Source organism: Channa argus, chromosome 24 (genome assembly GCF_033026475.1).
Source record: "Channa argus isolate prfri chromosome 24, Channa argus male v1.0, whole genome shotgun sequence".
Taxonomy (NCBI): domain Eukaryota; kingdom Metazoa; phylum Chordata; class Actinopteri; order Anabantiformes; family Channidae; genus Channa; species Channa argus.
Window position 1 is genome coordinate 1,398,680 of NC_090220.1, and position 20,782 is coordinate 1,419,461.

The 20,782-nt window shown below is 40.0% G+C and overlaps 3 protein-coding genes across 5 annotated transcripts; all 3 read right to left on the bottom strand.

Moving 5' to 3' along the window:
* Positions 1 to 448: 448 nt before the first annotated feature.
* On the bottom strand, positions 449 to 5,452 carry LOC137109035 (serine/arginine-rich splicing factor 1). Of its 3 annotated transcripts, none has more exons than XR_010912263.1 (5): positions 4,980 to 5,452; positions 3,833 to 4,023; positions 2,985 to 3,157; positions 1,329 to 1,986; positions 449 to 1,013 (listed from the first exon to the last, which is right to left on the bottom strand). XR_010912263.1 is itself a non-coding variant. In XM_067494356.1 (4 exons), the coding sequence occupies exons 1-4, from the start codon at positions 5,171 to 5,173 to the stop codon at positions 1,792 to 1,794; spliced, it is 753 nt and encodes a 250-aa protein (XP_067350457.1). In that variant the 5' UTR covers positions 5,174 to 5,452; the 3' UTR covers positions 449 to 1,791. The 3 variants fall into 3 exon arrangements, 1 of the variants encoding a protein (XP_067350457.1); XR_010912264.1 differs by having other exon boundaries at positions 1,271 to 1,986; XM_067494356.1 differs by having other exon boundaries at positions 449 to 1,986.
* Positions 5,453 to 5,957: 505 nt separating this feature from the next.
* On the bottom strand, positions 5,958 to 10,810 carry pigs (phosphatidylinositol glycan anchor biosynthesis, class S). Its single transcript, XM_067494355.1, has 12 exons — positions 10,584 to 10,810; positions 9,816 to 9,955; positions 9,238 to 9,349; positions 9,059 to 9,148; positions 8,870 to 8,961; positions 8,465 to 8,705; positions 8,217 to 8,359; positions 7,965 to 8,079; positions 7,698 to 7,843; positions 7,421 to 7,521; positions 7,132 to 7,342; positions 5,958 to 6,556 (listed from the first exon to the last, which is right to left on the bottom strand). The coding sequence occupies exons 1-12, from the start codon at positions 10,609 to 10,611 to the stop codon at positions 6,278 to 6,280; spliced, it is 1,698 nt and encodes a 565-aa protein (XP_067350456.1). The 5' UTR covers positions 10,612 to 10,810; the 3' UTR covers positions 5,958 to 6,277.
* A 1,088-nt stretch (positions 10,811 to 11,898) lies between these two features.
* On the bottom strand, positions 11,899 to 20,494 carry aldocb (aldolase C, fructose-bisphosphate, b). The gene is made up of 9 exons (XM_067494491.1): positions 20,336 to 20,494; positions 15,713 to 15,829; positions 15,312 to 15,523; positions 14,915 to 14,969; positions 14,660 to 14,820; positions 14,394 to 14,477; positions 14,088 to 14,262; positions 13,147 to 13,346; positions 11,899 to 13,043 (listed from the first exon to the last, which is right to left on the bottom strand). Exons 2-9 carry the CDS (start codon positions 15,822 to 15,824, stop codon positions 12,951 to 12,953), a joined length of 1,092 nt encoding a protein of 363 aa, XP_067350592.1. The 5' UTR covers positions 15,825 to 15,829; positions 20,336 to 20,494; the 3' UTR covers positions 11,899 to 12,950.
* Between the last annotated feature and the right edge of the window lie 288 nt (positions 20,495 to 20,782).

Consider the following 20,782-nt stretch of genomic DNA (forward strand, 5'->3'; position numbering starts at 1 on the left):
GTTGGATCTGAAAACTTTTATATTATGTGGAGAACCCATTGTTTTTATTACCTATGAAGAGGTCGCACCAGGACGCACAACGGAAAGTAGACAAGCTGGCAAAAGCAAGACCGATGTTCAGTTGGGAGAGTCCAAGGTATCTTGGCCTCTAAATTCTCCACATACCACTCAAAGCATCTGTGGGATGTACTGAAAAAAACTACTCTAACCCATGGAGGCAATAGCTTGCAACTTCAAGGATCAGCATCAATGGCATTTAGGCAAGGGGTACATACACTTCCACGAACTATCGTCCTTCAAATTTTACTAGTGATCAGGTCAACAAAAAAATATGTATTTGTCTGCATCATTATATTCAGGCTAAATAACTAAATATATGCTGCCTAAACAACTGTTTCATGGTTTTCTGCCTCTGTAGTATTAAAATATAAAGCAAAAACAACAATGATGATATTGAAAGTTTTATTAAAAGAGAATATAGCTTCGAGATATATGATCTTTTGGAAAAGACTGACCTAAGAAAAAGATACAAACCACATTAAGGTCATAGTCCCTCATCAACTCCCAGTCCACTCCCTCTTCCCCCCACTTCACCTGTTAATGTTTGCCCACTATTTACCACTCTCCTTATGCGTGTGGATCCATCCTGCACCTCCCAGCCCTTCTCCGGTTATGATCCAATCTTTGATCTTCAGTATTTATAATAAAAAATGAAAAATTAAAAAATCTGAAAAATAACTTCTCCTCACAGTGCCATCAGTAATTGTATCTCCGAGGTCCCACACGATTGGAAAAAAAATTATTTTGATTATTGGAGGCCAATTATTTAGAAAATTTTACTATAATGTTTCCGCTTCGATGGAGTTATGTGGCCTGAGCCAGGGGTCGGGATCCTCTCCCAGTAAAATGCTCCCATGCTCCTGCTCCATGTATCCATCCTGAAGCCTAATCCTAATCTGATCCTGAATCCTGATCCGGCTCCGGAATGGGGGGATAATGAGCCCAGTCCAAACCTTCAGAATACCAGCAAAACCAAAGAGAAGGAGGCAAGTTAGAGTCACACCTTCACAAAATATATATTTAAAAAAAAAATTTAAATGCATCTACGAGGGCGTTCACTTTGAGAAAAACATGACCATCTATGATCTTTCCCAAAAGCTAGGACTTAATTTGGACACAGAGAGACAAGGAAAAAAAAAAAAAAAAAAGCTTTTCGTCTCTAAATACAAAAACATCTTACTACTGAAAATATTCCACAACTGCACTCAACTGTAATGTATGAGTCTCATAATGCAGATTTCACATTTGACAAGGCACAGCCATCATACCATTGGTGCCATATTTGATTCCTCCTCCTCCTGTTTATCTTAATATGAACTGTTTCCTGTTTCCATCCTATCCTGCTCCTCTGAGTTCTACAGAGAGACACACAAGAAGGTCAAAAGGACAGTAGTATATGTTTAGAAGTAAAAGTTTTACAAACAAAAGAAAAGCACACGACAAATTAGTAGAAGTACAGAGAAAAGGGAAAGGTAGTTAGCAGAAACAACATGTGAAGAGGGGGGAATGTCACATCAAGAGTGAAATGAAGCTATGTATGGAGACAAGACTGAAAAAAAAAAAAAAAAAGGTGGGGAAAGGGATCACAAAACAATGACAGCGTAAACGTGTAACACAGAATGTAATTCACTGTGAGTATAATGGGTTTGATAAGTGATGTTATTTTAGTTGAAGTGAAGATCCTTTCCATCATCGAGGTACACCATTGCTTTAGTTAAGGTCAGATGTGTCTTAAGAGCGAGATCTAGAGCGGGAACGCCGGGGAGAGTAACGTGGAGACCCTCTGTTGTGACGGGGAGAGTAGCTGCGTGAAGCACTCTTGCTCTTGCTCTTGCTGCGGCTGCGACTGCGGCTACGAGAGCGGGAATGACCATAGCTGGGGCTACGAGGACCATCCGTCTTCACACGAATGTAGGCTGTCTCTCCCTAAACACACAAGCGCACACATAAGTCAGCATTCACTCCCAGATTTAAGTTTCTACATAACAGTCATTACACATACGATGGAAAGCAACACTACACAGCCACAAACTATTAATGGAACAGTTTGCATTTTTTTAAACTAGGTCTTAATAGAAACTTGAAGGATGTTGATGCATTCAGAAAAGGTATTGAGTGGCCTAAAGTTTTCGTGATTTTTATTGTTCCGTCTAAAAATTGCATTTCATAGTCCACCTGGGAAACATAAGAAACTTTAGCAGTGACGCTAGCTAATCCACATTTTCTGCATTTGACAGTCCCTTGACTGTCCTTGCATCAAAAGTTGTGCCTCGGTTTGGTTTTGTCTTTGTTTTTCTGTTGACTAGCTTCTAACAGAAGCATGCTCACAGCATTTGGATTATCTTATTATATTGGATTGTAATCTAGACAATTGTCAGATTTGTTTATGCCAAGATGGATCATGTTTGTTTTTATCTACATTGTTTTAAAATTAGCGAGCAATGGGTAAATGTTGAGCTCATTGCTGAGAGATCCCGATAGGAGTAGGTTGTGGCAATCAAAATGGATATAATACACTGCTTGCAGACTGTTATATGTCTGTGAAGACTATTTCTCAGAGGATGATGCTGTGAGTAAGAGTCTAATAGCTGTAAGATTACTAACTGACAACAGCTGACGAGGGGTTAGTGAAGGTTGCTATTTTTTACCTCAGCTTTGCAAAAAGCTGATGTAAGCTGTTTGTGTTTGTCAGCTGGACTAATAATATATGGAAACCAATAGAGCAGGAAAACCTTTAGGGAGCCATAACTTTTACCATATGCAGAAATATAATTTCCTTAAGACCAGCTTGAAAAATCCCAAAGTAATCCTTTGCCCCAGCCAGTGTTACTTTCACTCCTGCATTCTTCATTTGGGAAAAGAAACAAATTGATCCCACAGCCATTCTACGGATATAATGTTAACTCAAGACTGTAATCACGTACCTCATGAGAGCGAAACTTGGTGTTGTCCAATTTTCTGACAGCGTAGGTCATGTCTTCTTTGCGTACAAACTCCACCACTCCAGTGCCATCGCGGTACACATCAGCATAACATACATCACCTGCCTCTCGCATATGATCCTTCAGGTCCTGCCAGCTCCCACTGGCAGGGAGACCTGAAAGAAGCAGGTGGCTTAAGACTCGTACGCTAATCTCTAAATTTGAATAAAGGTGCAGTCCACTCAAAGTATGAAAATGGCATGACCAGTTTACTTTAGTTGTACACTAGCCATTTGGATTTAAGAACAAAAGATGAAGATGAGACAGACGTTCGGAATTTCAGCTTTTGTTTTAATAGAGATCTGCTCTTCTCTATCTGCAGAGGAAGTGAGTGAGAGTGGAGAAAGAAAGTTTGAGACAAACCAAGTTTAACTGCAGTGCTGCTAACCATGTTGAAAATGGCCTCTGCAAAAGCTTTTCCTGATGTTGACAAGCAAGAGACCACACTAAACAAAGTGAAGGCACATTTTGGTTTTAAATGAGATGGGGTGGCCAATTAGTTAGCTGGAACCATAACCTACTAAACAACAATACTGGTTAGTATTTCTAAATAATGAAGTAGATGAACTTTTGAAAGACTTTTCTTCACTTCAAATTTGGGGTCATCACACATAAAAGTAATCAGATTCACATGTTTCAAATGGGACCCTAGGTTTTGTCTCATACAGTATTTTCGTCATTTGATCTTAAACCCAAATGTCAAAAAACAAAATGGAGTGGGTTTGCCATTTCCATGATTTTGAAGGAGACTATATAAACCCAACTGGCACACAATTGAACATGTCACCCACCTGACACTACAACCCTGTTTTCTGAGCGTCTGGATGGGGGACCATATCTTCCCCTTGGGGGTCCCATTGCTCCTCCTCCACCACCACCACCACCACCACCTCCTCCCCTACCACTTTTGGGAAACTCAACACGCAGGCGGTAGCCATCGTAATCATAACCATCTCGTCCATAAACAGCATCTTCTGCATCCCTGTTGAAGTCAACAGGCAGCAAACATTTAACAACAATTCAGTAAAAGAAGACCAGATATCATCATCGAATTTCATCCAGCTTAGGGCTGTTGTGGTTGCAGTAAATTATTTTACAATGAATAGCCGCTGATGAAAAAGGCCTCTTACTAAATTAGTGACATTTAAGAGTTGAGAAAACATTACGGTAAAGTGACACGTTAATTAGAAGTACTTCTGAATGTATCAAATAGGTTTAACTAAAGCAAGATATGCTTAGTTTTTGCAGAAGCATGTAATGGCAATAGTTGGACATGCAGCTACACTGAAGTGAAAGGCATGTGAAGCTCAGCATTGAAATCCTGACACTTAAAACTTGAAATGCACTGCAAAATTAAGTAGCTGAAATTGCAGACCTGTCTTTTATTGAGCCTAGTCGACTTTTTCCCCACCCTTTAATTTAATGTGGACCAACGTAAAACGTCTTTCCACCTTGATTGTGACGCCATTGCTTTAACCTAGTTGAGAAGTTACTTAATGCATGACCCACTGAAAATTAGTGTTTCTTCTGCCAGACAGTAAGACTGATGCCACAGCCCACTATGGCATCAAAGCAAATGTTAAAAGGGCCGCATATCTTATTGTCTTTCTATAATTTGACTCATCAATTATGAAAATCATCATCACATTTGCTTGGAAAAATTTGGCATATTTACAATGTCATATATGTCAAACATTGTTAAGTTACTGTAAGACAAGCATTTCCACGTTAAATGAGCTAAAAACAGATACTGTTTTCGTATTTCGTAGTATAGTATTTCGTTTAAAATTTGATTTTAACTATCCATCAATGGTTAGTATAATACCTAATAACGGCGCTTCTATGTGTCTATTTATACGATCTCAGTATGAATATATTTTAAAAACAGATCTGGGTCGGAGGTTCACACTCGACTCGTGGCGAAGCACCGCAGCTCACCTCGGATCCTCGAACTGTACGAAGGCAAATGGTGGCCCTCCTCTTCGGTTTTTCAGATCGATATCCCGAATGGCTCCATACTTGTAAAATAGATCTTCAATGTCCTTGGAGCGGATATCAGGTGGGAGATTTCCCACGTATATACGACAGTCGTTGCTCCCTGCGGGTCCTCGGACGACACTTCCACCGGACATGATAGCACAAAGCGAGCTAAAGTAACCGTCACCAACTGAGAAAATTAGCAAGATGGCTAACAGGTTTCCCGCTAAGCCACAAACGTCACAATAACACCGAGATATCAAACTAGATCTCAGAATTACACGCTAAATATATAGTTGTTTAATATAAGCTGAAACCTCTTTCAAAGTAGGCGTCAAACAAGATCAGATAAATAGCTAGAAGTTGCAAGCTGCGACTTGAGGCGGTCTGCGAATAGCGCAGTCTTCTTCGTGGTGTCAGCGGGATTGACTCAGTTAGCCGCAAAGGTCCACGCAGCGCCACCTGCTGGAACAATGAGTTCCACCCCACAGCATATTTGTATGTTTTGATTAGAAGCTGTGTTGGAGGTTCCCATTTCCTCCCGCTGTCTTCGTGGGTAAACGAAATGGCAAATTAAAAGGAAAACATATCTGATGTGATTACAATAAAATGTACAGAATTGCAGTTAAGTGGGTCTTGTGGTTTGTATACATTTGTATTTTACCTTTCTGGACAAACAGTGGCAATAAAAACGTGAAAAACTGAAATTCAGTCATTAAGACGGTATAAAAATAAAATCCAGCTTCAAAGATTAGTTAATAAAAGGTAACAAATGTGTCATGTACCTACTGAATTAAAGGGCCCCACAGAAAGTGCTTTATTTCGTCTAGAGTAAAAAAATAAAGAATAACTACAACACAGCAGATGAAGAGTGACCTATCACTGAGTTTGGAGTAAATTCCTTTGTATAAAAGCGGTTAGGTGAGAAATTAGGAGAAATTAGGAGTAAACTTGGTCTTTATTTTTTAATAACTTAGAAGGAAAATGAAATTCAAATATAAAAAAACTTTTACACATATACAACAACTCAAGTTTTTAACAGCACAGTATCCGACAGCCACAGCATTCATTAAAAGCTTACGTTAATCAAAATTCCTCACGAACCAAAATTAAATTACACATCCAATTTGTAAATCTCATACCCTTATTCAACTTTCTTAATGCACACCTTTGTAGCAAATGTTAAATCCCATTGACAAACCCTTTGTTCATATTGTGTTTTTTGTTTATCACATCTTACAACTTCATATCTCTGCTTCTCAGTCCTTCTTGGCCTGCTTTTCTCTGCGCTTCTGTCTTGCTTCCGACACCATTTTAAGCAGCGACAGCAGAATAGGTACACATATGGGCAGGAAGAGTGGTATGTAGATGGCAAATTTCTGGTCATCTGGGAAGTAAAGGAGGTGTAGCAGTGATGGGTCAAAAAATGCTCTCTCTGATGCCAAGATGGCCTCTTTGCTGTACTCCAAAGCAAAGCCGAGGTTTCCGGCCTCCAACTCAGCCACAGCTAACTGCAGAGATGTGACAGCACTGGATACCTGAGAGACAGAAACAACAATCAGCTAAGATAGAACTGATACAGGTTGATAATTACAGAGTCCTTGAATGGCCAGAAATTGAAATGCAGACTTGATTTTTAAGTGTGAATTATTTAAGTCTGATTGGACTGCAAGTCCTACTCTACGCAGAAATGTGCTTTCCTTATTATTAGGTGCAGAATTTGTCGCTAAAAGGCTGCTTTCACTTTAACCAGTTGGAGGGGAAAAATGTGCACATTTTAAATGTCAGTTTAAAACGTATGAATTGTATGACTAAGTAAAAGAGAAGGAATAATGTGAAGAATTAAAAACATAAATTGTTTCTGTGGAAAAAATATTTTAGACAAAAATTAATATTCCAATAAAAATATAATCCTTTTTATTTGGTTCATCGCAGCATTTTAAGAAATATTATAATTGGCGTGGGTACCAAAATGAGCAGGATTTCTTTGAATTGCACACAAAAATGCTCTAACTCCTATGCACAGCCCCCAGATTAAAAAAGGGCCAAAGTTGTGGACATAGTATCTGCAAACTGTTAGAAACATTTATATAAAAATGCGTGTGCACTGTACTTGTTGAGCAATGTTGTCATTGATAACAATGTTGCCTATCTGGTCCAGTAGCTGTGCCAACGAAGTGATAGTGGTGGTAGCTGTTGCAATATTTTCCACACTCCGACTCCACATGAGGCGGTCTAGCTCCCAGTCAGCTAGTCCTGTACTGCTACACGGGGCCACAAGGAAGCCAGGCGGAGGGGAGGATGACTGCACACCCAGCAACAGTCTGACAAGACACAACACAGCAGGGTTATTTGTGTCTACAGGAAAAGGAACAGCTGTCCTGCTGTAGTTGTGCACTTACCGAAGCTGTGCGAGGAAGACCCCCATGACTTTAGCCATGTTGATGCTGATGTCAACAGGGAATGTAGCCTCTGGTCCATACAAACCATTAACATTATAAACCTATAAAAGCAATGATGAAGACATGTGTCTGAATTAGTACCCAACACAACATATGATGGTGTGGCTAATCTCATTTCCAAATTGCTAACAAGTTATCAGTTATACTACATGTGCTTAACAATGGGCTATGACCATTCATCACACTTAGAATTTCCCCCAGTGTGGCCTCATCTCACCATGATCCCACCCCACCGAGGAGAGTGAAATGCATTAGAGGGCACTTCCTGTTTCTTGTGGTCATGGATGTAGAGGGGTGAATGGTGAGCATCTGGGACGTACAGCAGAAAATTCAACACAGGATTGGAAGATGCAGCATTTGAACCTTCAAATCAAATACAAATAAAAAAAAAAACAAAAAAACAACACATAAATATATTAGAACAAATAACATGATTCTCATTTTGACAAACATTTGAAACACATTCCGTGAGGTTTTCTTGTACCAAGTCTGGCTTCTACAGGGTTGATGACATGTGCGAGGCTGTCAGCGTTGAGTGTGTAGGCGATGCGGCTGCTGTCAAAGCGCGGGTTCACACCAAGCATGGCATAGTATAAGGTCTGTAAGGAGAAAATGTATAGTCGTATAATGTAGATGGAATGTTTTCATCATGATGTGGGTGCTGTACATTCACACACACACACACACACACACACACACACACACACACACACACACACACACACACACACACTACCTGAGAGTCAATGCTGAAGTTTGCCACAGGAGCCAGTTTTGTCAGCAAAGGTTGGACGTAGGTCTGCACAGCACCCTCTATGTCCCAGTGTAGCCGGTGGTACTTTGGATCTGGGTTTAACAGGCTGAATGTAATTTCATAACCTGATTAGAAGGAATGATAAACAGTGAACAGAAGGAAAGCTGTTTATACTGGGTAGAGCAGAAATTAAGCTCAGCCATTTTATGGCTGGGCTGAAACGTACAAACCTGGACTGGATTTAAATGCTCTCATATTGTCTGCATTGCTCTCCTTGCTGCCAGGACTGAGACGGACTCTGTTGCTGAGGGCAGCTGTGATATCTGTGTGGCTAAAAGACATCAGCTGCAGCACCTGTTTCAGCCGTGGCTCTAGGTGAGCCAGCAATTGCTCTAGTGTCCTCCCCACTCTCATCTGGGCACCAATACGCAACAACGCTGTCCGTCGCTGACCGATGTACACGTCAACATCCTGAGAGGCAGAAATGTAGATGTTGCTATTTGGTACTGGAGTATACTCTGCTTAATTTTAACTTCTATGAAAACTAGATATTAAGTATGCAATAAGAACAATTACATCCTAATAAAAAACAACCAAATAATAAATATTAAAGAGTTAACAAGTTGAGTTTAAACCTGAGGCAGCAGTGAAGATGATTCTGGGATCACATACACAACCAAAGAACCGCATGGGCTTTCACTGAGCACGTGCAGGGACAGATCTGCTTCTAATGAAGAAAAACAGGACAGAAAGAAATAAATTACTATCCATGGTATCACTGATGAAATAAAATGTAACTATCTGAAGAGCCAACAACATCTAACCGGCAGCAGTAGCCTGGTTCAGGGCATCCTCCTCCATGATTGTAGCTGTGCGGTACCTAGTCTCATACCTGTACCTCAAAGCTGTGTTCTCTGAAAATACAAGAAATTTAGACTAGATGATTTCACCTAAGTCTTTCTGTTGTGTCATTTTAAGATCAAAGAAAGCAATAAGAAATCACCATCTATTTCGTGTTCCTGATCCTGTGTCTGTGTCAGTGGGACTTTTTTCTGCTGTTCTGGTGTTATAGTTCCACGTGCAAAGACAACTTCCACATCAGCACTCAACTGTAGCTGCAAAAATAAAAACAGCAAAGCAAAGTTTGGGCCATTCTTCAAAAAACTTACTATGGAACACACACTTCATTTGTCAGACATTAAGGACCACCCCCCAGTATATTTCTTTTACCTGCTGAGACACACCCCTTGCCTCTGTGCCAATTTGAGAAGATGACTGATCCAAAATCACACAACCATATACCCACCCACTAATGGAAACATTTCTTACTGGCTATTGGGTATGTAAAGAAAAAAAACACCAATCATATGCAGACACATATACAAATTTATTTTAATAAATGTTTATTCTGTGCTTTTAAAACCCAGATGAGGGCTACAGGATGATATGTGTTTGCCATATACCAATAAAGTTGTCCTATAATATTTAAGTGTCGCCAGCCGTTTGATCTTGATATATGGATATGAGAAATGAAAGAATCCCAAGATAGAGATGTGTTTTCAAATGGAAGCAGAAACAAACCTGCAGTTTAGCCAGTTCTTTAATCTGACTGACAGGTAACCAGGCACGGTAAGTTTCAGTTGTTCGCCACCATAAAGGGACTCCCACTATGATGACCACAGCTGCTATGGACAGAGCAGCAAGCTGCCCTCGTTTTCGTTCTGAGAGAGACACACAAAGACAGACAGATGAGGACCAACCTATACGCATTATGCATTGAACTAATGATTAAAATGTGAAACCGTAGACAAAAACATTACACTCCAGGTCTGTCCTTTATATGTAGTAATGGATTTGTTTTGTATTTTATTGTCTTGTTTTTAGTCCAAATTCCCCGCATGTCTTCAGAGTGGACACTAAGGCCTAAATGTTTTTCTCAATTGTTTGTCCTTATTCCATGACAGACTAAAGTAGACCCTGCCTCTATATAACATGGGAAATCTCATTTTCAAATGGCAAGGATTCACATCGGCTTAACCCCGTTTGTGGGGAATTTGTGAACCCTAATATTTTTTAAACTGTGTAATGAAAAATAACCTTTGTGACGGCAGAAACAGCAGGTGCGCGTGCACAGTGAGACTGAACATAAAGGGAAGGCTAGGTAAGGGGCGTGCTAGCCGTTAGCTTCAGAGGGAGAAATCATGGCGAAAACAACCGCCTCCTTTGAGGCTCGCTAGGACTGCTTTGCAATTTTAATATACTCTATAAAACTACTGTACAGCAGTGTTAATGCTGCACTTTTATATGAAGAAAATTGTGTATAGAGGCGTAATTTGTGGACCTACTCACCTACTTCCGTGGTGGCCATTTGTGTCATTGGACGGAGTTCTTCCTCTGTAGTGGCTATTGACGGATGGCAATCAGCTTAAATGCGCGTTACCCCCCCTGTTGGACTGGGTGATGAAAATGCCGAAAAAAAGCCATATTTTCTTTACCATCACTGTCTCTTCCAAGTCCACCATCGTCTACCCAACAGTTTTCCTAAAGTACCTTCCAGTTTAAACAAGGAATCTTTTCTGCCATGAGCAAGTCTCTTCGTTTTTCATTCTGCTTATCACACTCGAGCAATACATGCTTGACTGTTTGCCTATTTTGTAGAGTGTATGATTTGGTCATGTGTGAATATTCCTCAAACGTCATAATTATTTCTTCCCTCCAATCCCTGCCCCGGTGTCCTACTCACTCCAACATGTTTCTGAATACTATAAATTTGTCGTATCCACCACTGAGTTCCCAATTGTCTTGCCAGTCTTTATGCAAATTTTCTTTTTAATAATTTTGATTTCAACCTTACTTAATGGAATATCTATGTTTATTGTCTGAAATTAAAATTTTTGCTTGGCCAAAATGTCCACTTTTTGATTATCTTTTGATGTTATCTTGTGATGTTCAGGAACCTGGAGTAAAGAAATATTCAGATTTCTACGGCGTAGACGAGTCAGCACCATGTGTCCGCATGGTGACTTCCTAGTCTTTATCATTGGACTGTGTGCGTTTGTTAACTATGAACATCGTAAGCCACGTAACCGACTTGGTGAACAAGTAGTGGTGATGATACATTTATATGCGCTGTATTGAGAGATTTTTCTAATATGTTTAGCACTTTGTTGACATACAAAAATGTTACAACGATGCAGATACGTTATAAATATGTCAGAACGATACAGACTAACAACCGTACAACTACAGGGAGGTATTGTTGAATAATTTTTTTTCTGTGAAGAATAGGCCTTTATTAAATTTAAATTATTTTATCCAAAAAGCATGGCCCTTTTCAAATAAGATCCTCTCTCTTTGTGGAAACTGATTCGGCAAGCGTGTACAAGTTGTGATAACTTAATGTCATTCAGTTTCTGCTCTGTCCTTAGTAAAATGTAGTAACCAAAACTAAAATTGATATATTTATATGTAAAATTCACACACACATTTATAAACATAAGAGCTAGTCTCATAAAGACTACAGTGTATGGCATGGTGAATGAGGTGAAGTGTCAGGCACATATAAATTAAATATAATTCAAGCAGTATAACATTATATTCAAGATAAATTAATAGAATCGATACCACGATCACAGGAACAATGAAGTCACACAAAAGCACCCCATTAGTTTTTAAAGTTTATTTTTCCCACTATTTGATACACCGAGTGCTTCAAGAACAATATTAACATCACAAACATCACATTATTCCAACACAGCAGTGATGGTTTCCCCACAGCCAGCCCCATGTATTGGTCCGCTTTAGATATATCAATAGAAACCATCTCATGGTACCATGGGAAAGGCTGGGGGGAAAATCAGGAGAGGGTGGCGATGACAGACAAGCATCACATAATATTGACAACTTCACACAACTTAATAACATTAGCTTTAAATTACATACAGTAAGTAATGTTATACTGAGAACAGACAGCATGTGAACAGAAAGATTAGGATGAATCCTGGTGCGCAGTGGTGTGTTAAAGTGTGTCTGCTGAACTCTGCTGCAGCTCTCTGAAAGTATGAGTGCTAAATACATCTGGACAGTTGCTCAAAAGATCAACTCAAGCTGAAAAGTCAACATTTTCACACTGTTTGTCTTGTCGCTTTGTCCCTGAACACGTATGCACTAGTGCCCTGAAGAATCCGTCTGTCCAACTATGAGGGTGGAGGCTCGGCAGCATTTTCATGATCCAACACTGTGTTCTGACAGGAGCAAAACAGACATCTGCTCTTTCTGGGCTATTGGAGAGTTGCCCCAGATTTATTATAAGGGGGAGAAGGGATTGGGAGTGAAGACAGGTGGAGTTAATATGAGGCATGACACCAATACCTAGTATCCTGTTCTACTGTTCAAATTGTCCATCCTCCACTTTATTATCTTTGTTGAAGACAGACACAAAATGTTGGCGTCCACCTTAGTTATAAATTGTTTCGAAACCGTTTGGATTTGACTGTTTGATCAAATAGAAAAGAAAAAAGCCTGATTGTTACCTTAATAATGCAGCTTCACATAATATTTTTAATACATCTATGTAATAATGTTCTTTTCAAACACCCTGAAATCTCTCAAGTACAGTATATGTAGGCCTGTGATCGATGGAGGAGGGGGGAAATAGCAGAGCAGAGACATTATTAGACTATAACTAGACCACAATAGAATGTGGTAGTTTGAGGTTTAGTAGGCATGATTAGCTACATAGAGGGATTGTGCTGCAGCACCACCACTTCCAGAAGACTGGTATTTGCCAAGTGCAGCCAGACCATTTGCCTGCAAAAAAGACAAACAAATCTAATTAACAACATTGAACTTTGTTTTTGTTTCATTGTACTTTCTACAGATGTAATGATGTATAGTCACGGTTTTAACTGACCTCAGCACGTTTAATAAATTCCTCGGTGGCAGCCTTCTCGTTATTCAGCTCTCCTCTCCATGCGTTCAGGGCAGAGGCCTGCAGGGCGCGGCCGTAGGAGAAGGTCAGGGCCCATGGTTTGGGGAGTGGGCAGTTGTTAATGGCGTTAAGGTTCACGCTGGCCTCTTCTTCGGACTGGCCACCTGACAGGAAGGTCACCCCTGGGAAGAGACAAAACCAACGTCTGCATTATCTCTCTGCAGCTCAGCCTTCTTTTTATACAACATTTAGGCTTTTCAACACTTCACACACCAGGTGATCACATTCAGGCAGAGTTTGGTTGGGCTGATTGCAAACTGTAAAGCCAAAAATGACTACACCAAACAAATACCAGATGGCTGGAGCACTCAAATGTTTGATTACTTTATTGGTCAAAGGTGACTGACATTTTGACCTGTAGGTCAAACATCAGGGAAGCACAAGAATATTTTTTTTTGTCGGATTTGGCCAGAAATATACAGCATGACACACAGTTTTTCCCCGGCACTCCAATCCTAAATAAAAGTCTCAGTTGTCTTTTTGCCTTAATTGACATAAAATCACTTCAATATCCAAGCAAATCAAGTGGAAATGAATCAGATAATTAACATTAGAGCAAAGTTAGCCATTATGCTTTAACAATGTACAGCCAGGTGCATTTAAATTACTGTATTAATTTAGTCGCTGTCAAGGAATAATTTGTTTGTGTCAAAATTTATTTGCACTGATTTAACATAAGTATACTTATATTGCACAAAATGCAATTACACTTTAATATGTTATTTAATAAAGATCGATAAATAAATGAATAGTTTCTGATGTTTGAAAACTATGCCATTTTAAAAATAAACACTCCTGATGCAATACATATATGTAACAATCCTACCCAATTTACTTCTGCTTCTAATATTTGTGTCTCTGACCTGTGACAGCAGGAGGTACAGTACGGCGCAGAGCGGTGACGGTAGCCATGGCAATTTCCTCGCTCGCAAACTTGGTGGGACAAGAGTGTCCAGCTGTGACCATGTTGGGTTTCAGCAGTGTCCCTTCCAGGTACACATGGTGGTCGGACAGAGCCTTGTACACTGCAGCTAGGACCTAGCAGCAGGAAACAGATATATGTGCTGTACTACTCAAAGCATCATCACTAGCACATAGCAGAAAATCTGAACTTCACAGGACAAATACAGTAGTTTGTGTTGCACACAGTATATTGCAGAGTAGATCACCTTCTCAGTGACATACTGGCAGCGCTTCAGGTCATGGTCTCCATCAGGGAGGATCTCAGGCTCCACAATAGGAACAATACCATTCTAGGAAACATTACAAAGTAAATGTTTAAGGTACTCTCTCTCTCACACACACACTCTCCAAGGGTGTGTTACAGTGCCTAGGGTCCTCAAATTCCCTATTAACTTTAACTGTGCTGATTTTTCAATTCTGAACTAGGAATGTGGGGTGTTAAAAAAAAAAAAAAAATGCTGCTGGAACTAACCTGCTGGCAGATGCTAGCATATCTAGCCAGTACATTAGCATTCTCAATGATGGCCAGGTTAGATGGTGTGGTTTCACTAATCTTCAGCACACAGCGCCACTTGGCAAAGTCGGCTCCATCCTTCTTGTACTGAGCACAGCGCTCAGACAGCCCGTCCAGACCTACACTCCGACACAGGACATAAATCAGCAATACAGCAGGGATCTATTTTGAGAGGTGTAGATTGAGTGCGTTTGTGTTTGTAATGGTTCCTACCCTGAGTGGTGGTCTCTCCATTTGTTCCAGCCAGTGGCACAACACCTTTGTCCACCTGCAAAGAGGAAAAATGAAAGTTTTGAATAAACAGTGAAGCAGCGGGGCGGCGACCAGGGAGCGAGCACTTAGTGTCTCGCTCAGCGACACACCTGGCTACCTGGCTGAGATTTGATCCCGCAACTTCTGCACCACATCCTGCTGCTCTACCCATTGAGTTCCCAGGCCACGAAACACAATGTAAAAAAATATCTAATAACTGAAACTTGTTAATGGTTAAAATATGTGGGATATTCGTAAATGTATGAGAATTTAAAGAAAGGATTTATCCCAAACTAAGTCCATTTTGCAGATTTAAATTTGCCTGAAGTGGCTGGCTGCAACTTTGAGTACCGTTTACCTTGATGCCAACAACAATGTCGCGGTCCTTGATGAGCTTGGCGAAGGGGGTGCCATCATCTGTGCTTTGGTAGAGAGTTTCGTGGAAGAAGATGACACCTCCAATGCAGTTGTCGATGCGCTGGTCGGCCGTGAAGAGCAGCTGGCGGTAGCGACGCCTGTTCTCCTCTGTGTTTTCAACCCCGATTGGGTTAAAACGCTTGGCCATGCTGCCTGTAGAGAACACACAGACTTTAAATATGCTGGCTCTCTTAAATGTATTAAATGGCAGGTGTAAAACCCCCTTTTCCTTGTAGAGCAAAACATGACATTTTACTGCATAAAATCATTCACACTACTACAGAGCATCTACTGTATATAAATAATGTAAATGAAGCTACAATTTTGCAACCATGTGCATACCGGTGGACTCATCGGCTGCAAGAATCCCCTTTCCTGGAGCTACTATTCTCTGAGCGATGTCCTGCAGCTCCTTCTTCTGCTCAGCAGTCAGTGCTGGATACTGGTGAGTCATGATGGCTAAAAGAGGAGCGGGAGAAAGAGGGGTCAGCTCTTCTCAGTGAGGAGGATGGGTGAAAAATGACAAACCTCCTACATGATGACAGCTAAAGTCACACAATCCAAGGACTCTGTGTGTGGTGACGAACGATCATACCATCTGAGGTTGCATAAAACGTCACCTAATCTCAGTCATATAGAAATGATTCGGTGGTGCCCAGACACACACACAGACACAAAATTCAGTTCTTGATTCCATTCTTGGCTTAGCTGTAAATAAGCAGTTATGCAACCATCCCCTCCCCATCCCCCCAGCAGACAGAGTGCAAGGGATTATGCAACAGTGCTGCCTTACACACACATCCACACCTGCCAGTTGTCCTTCTGGCTGCAGGATTGGATGCAATCTTGTTTCCCTCTCCTCAGCAACACTGACAACTCCCCCTTCTGCCTTTAATGCAGGCTCATTTGATTTTAGCACCAATTATTATTAACCCTCACTTAGGAATTTCTACAACCAATATCTACTAAACCCAAATTCAATATGTGTCCCATTTTCAGACATACCCAAAATGCCTCACTCCTACTAATACACGGTGTGCCAGGGAACAACAACAGTAACTTCTTTCTGGTTGACTGCAGCAGCACACAGTAAACACTAACACGGCTCTGTTCAACATCACACCAGCAGAAAATTATATACCACAATACTGGATCAGCTACAAATACAGTTTATAGCTGTGCATGGAGGTGAATGAACTTTGAAATTTGTTGCCCTAAAAGGACAAAGAGCTGGATACAAACAGAGCTGTGTCTGACATCCTGATCATCCACAGTGAATATAGAGGAATAGTTTAATCAACCCTGAATCTAAACATGCAGCTTGGCCTAAAGAGATGTTTTGTCTATTGTCTAAGAAACCGGCTGACAAGTTAATAGAAAACTGTGAAGTAGTTTAACCTTTCATGCAGACCCATTGTGATACTAAAATATATTTTTAGTATTATTTATTATTATTAGTGGGTTCTTTTGCCCCAAATGAGGCTGGTTTGCTGTGAAGGACACTGCTTCACATTCCCAGAACCCTTCAAGTTAATCTTCAGCTTAAAGCTATGAGATAACAGAGCACACATGCAGGCCTCTGAATAAAACCAGTGTTGCCACAACACAAATGTGAAGCGTAGCTCTCCATTGATTAAATTCATGCAGGTTAAATTAAAGAGGCTGCAGTGTGAAAGATCAGGACTGTAAACTCCCAACAGACGTCTCAGGTATATAAGAGAAAGAATTTACACTTGATAAAAGACCTGTTACACAGTTTCACAATACCTTGTAATCACGGTTGGGTTTATGCTGAGAAAATACTGCAATTTATTTTGCAATGCATTATGAAATTTGAACTGTTATGCAATGTTGAATCAAATACAGTGTATCATAAAAAAACAAACACATTTCAGAAGGAAATTATGATATTGAAGTGTTTTAGAGTTTCAGATCACATTTCTTTTATGTAACTTTAAGGCATAGAGACAGGCCTGAGGGATAATACCCTACACTGATCATGTGACCTCTCTCTGACAAATGATCAGCAGGCAGCTTTGGTATAAACACACAGTTTAACACGTACACGGTATAAAATCTATATCTGGGCAATGCTTCTACCCACTTCTGGTCCCCAAATGTTATTTAGTGGAGAAAAATCGATCCAGTGCATAAATAGCCAAGAAAGATGACAGATCGATAAAGATTTAATCTATTTAAAACATCAGCAGCTTGCAGACAGTGCTCAGTTTTCAAAAATCGAAGAACAGCAGCTTTATTCTTGAGTCACTGTGGAGGAATATTATCATAATAAGACCCTGATCCCTGCCTTTGTAATGTCATCCACAATTTTTATTTTGTCAATTTCACAGTTTTATAATTTTAGTTTTATTTTTTTTAAAGTCAACTATGATGAAAACCTGAATTTCAGTGGTTCAATGAGAGTAATTTTGTTTTCCTTTTAATTATATTTAATTTTTAATTATATGTGCAAATAAATGAGTGCAAAACCTGTAGTGCAACTGTAAATCATAAAATATCTAAACTAACAAACAAGGCAGAAGACAACGCCGAGGTTCTGAAGGTCTTTCCACTTACAAGAGAAAAATCACAAACCCAGAAGATAGTACTGTTGTCGATTGTCAGTCTCCGGGAAACAGTTTGCCTCACTGGGGAAATTATGAGCAAAACAATACGAAGCTCCAGTTTCTGCGACAAACTCAAAAATTATCCCCAGTATTAGGAAGAATAAAGGAAATCACAACAACTTAAGAATATCTCAGGCATTTCTTTAATACGGTCAACAGAGATGGATTCCATTAACTGCTGCATAGAAAAATCAAAAATCAAAGTGTTTACTGGAAACAAACTTGTATGTACTGAGATGTAAGATCATCACAATTAACCCGCCATAAGGCTACATGCCTGGTGGAAACATTTGGTCAATGCCATTTTGGTAACAAGATGGAGGAGCACTTATAAATGAATATTGATTTTATGCCAAAAGGTATTGACTGAATTTACCCTGTACTGAACTGTTCAATACCCAGTCAGTCTGACCCCCTCACATGTTTAAAGAAGCCGATCTGTTCCAGCTAAAATAAAACATCTTTGATGGTTTACTTGAAAAAGTCCCGAAGAAAGAACTAGACAAACTGCTGATGTTCACAGTCTGATCTCACATGCTGCAACAGGTGCAAAAGGTTTTGTTTGAGTAAACTAATTTTGTTGTTTCCTCTAGTTAAAAAAAACTGCACAACCACCCTTATTATCAGGGGGTAACAGCACTGAATAAAAGACGATAAGAAATAAATTTCATGGCAAAAAAAGAAAAGTAAAAGTAAATGTCAAACATATTGTTTCAAATACACTACTGTACATCTAATAAGGTAAAGTGAAGCAGCAGTTATTATGAATACACTCACTGAAATGAGGGAGACTTAACAAGATGAAATTTGAAAAGTGTTTTCGGTTTTTCCAGAGAGAGGAGAGATTAAAATGTACCTTAATTGACTCAACACTCTCTCCATCACGCCTCTGTGTGTTTTTTACTCCAGCCTGTTGCACGGCGATCGGCACCAAACAAGAAAAACACTATGTCTGCACTGCGACATCAAGATGCAATGGCCAACTCCCAATGGTGGCGTCATGCAGGACCACTTTAAACTGTCATCAGTATTAATTAATGTTGTTGCAGATCCGTCTATAGACATGTACAGGAGTGAAGTATGGACATTTAGGTTTATGCCATTTTGATGGATCATTTTGATCCAACAGAAAACAGAGGTTTAATTCAACCCAAATTAACACCAAACCCATTTTCAACTCTGTCATCATCTGGTGCATCACATCTTGCAATGTCTGTATCATTATCACCACCACTTTCTCCACCCTATTATTTTTTCTACACTGCAAGCTGTAGGAGCTTTAAGAAGGATAAGTGCCTCCTGAGGGGGCAGCACTATAGAAGAAGCCTGCGTGCTGTGATGTACGTCACTGTGTTTGTGCCGTGATCCAGAAAAAGCGCAAGCAGGGGCACTTTTACCTATGCAGCCTTCTGATACGAGGGGGATGTCAAGGCTGTATGTGTTCGAGTTCAGAGATTAATACTGGTGAAAATGTAAAAGGTTCTACTAACTAACTGATGGTTTCCTCCTAAACTAAACTGTTTTTGTAATCTTAATTTTTTCTTTCTTTGCTGAATCCAGTTGAGTTGCTATTGCAGGCAGAGAGAAAACCCATGATTACTAATCTAAGAACAGTAGAGAAAACTGATGTAAAGAAATCCAAGAACTTTATACAAAATCAAATTTTATTTGCTTTACTGTGTTTCAGGGAGTTTAATACCCCCAGTCTCACTGTATAAATAGTCTATAGCCCCAAAATATGTGCCCTTGTATTATTCCTCCAAAATGAAACGTGGATGTACAAATTGCTTCTTTGATTTGTGAAGCTAGAAATTTGGGTCTCCTCCCCCCTCCCCTCTATTTCCCACTACATCTGAGGATGTCTACGTGCTGTGGCACAGGTCGACACTGACACGACACCACCCTATGCTAACACCACCCTCCATCATCACCTACCACTGCTGCCATCGGGGGAAATTACCTCAGAAAGCAGAAGCAACAGGGTCATCCCTGTTTCCGTCTTTGAAGGTCATTGTTTCTGCGCTCTTCCTGTTGCGTATTTCGGTGACTCAAATGCGCCATCTTAAAGGATTTTTTTATAAACCTAGACATTAATGATTTTCTGACTAAATACATTATGGTGTAAATACCACACTTTTCAACATTAGCTTTTATGCAGTGGCTAATGGCTATGATGATCAATTTAACTTTAGTCTCTAAGGAGCAGCATCACATTCGCAGCATCATCATCATTATTATTATTATTATTTTCATCATCTCTCCTGATCAACAACGATAGACGCCAGTATGAAACTGTGATGAGATGTGATGTTCTGAGTAGATCAGAATCGTTTCTTACCTGATAGAAGGCGTCGAAGCAAAGCAGAGTGCAGGTGAAGAGCTAGCAGACGATGTAGAACGATCTCCTGTGTCTCTGCAGAGAAACGTGACCCTTTACAAACCTCTCAGGCGGGGCGGAGCTTAAGTCGCTGCGTCACACGATGACGACACAGGACAGCCAACACGCACGCGCAGAATAATAACTGTCTAACTTGGACAGTGTGAATGCTGCATGAGTCTGCAACTTTGTTGCAATTCTTAAAATTATGTCAATGTCCAGTTTTAAATACAGGTGCCTAGCTGTAAATTTCCATCCAAAATGAAGTAGAATTATTTGTCATAATAAGGAAACAGTTAAGTTAGCGATTATCGCAAACATTTACTGGAAACTTCACAAAATGGGATTTGCTAAAGGTTGCCTTCAGTTATGCATAAAAATACATAAAACATACTTTGCTTTGAGTAA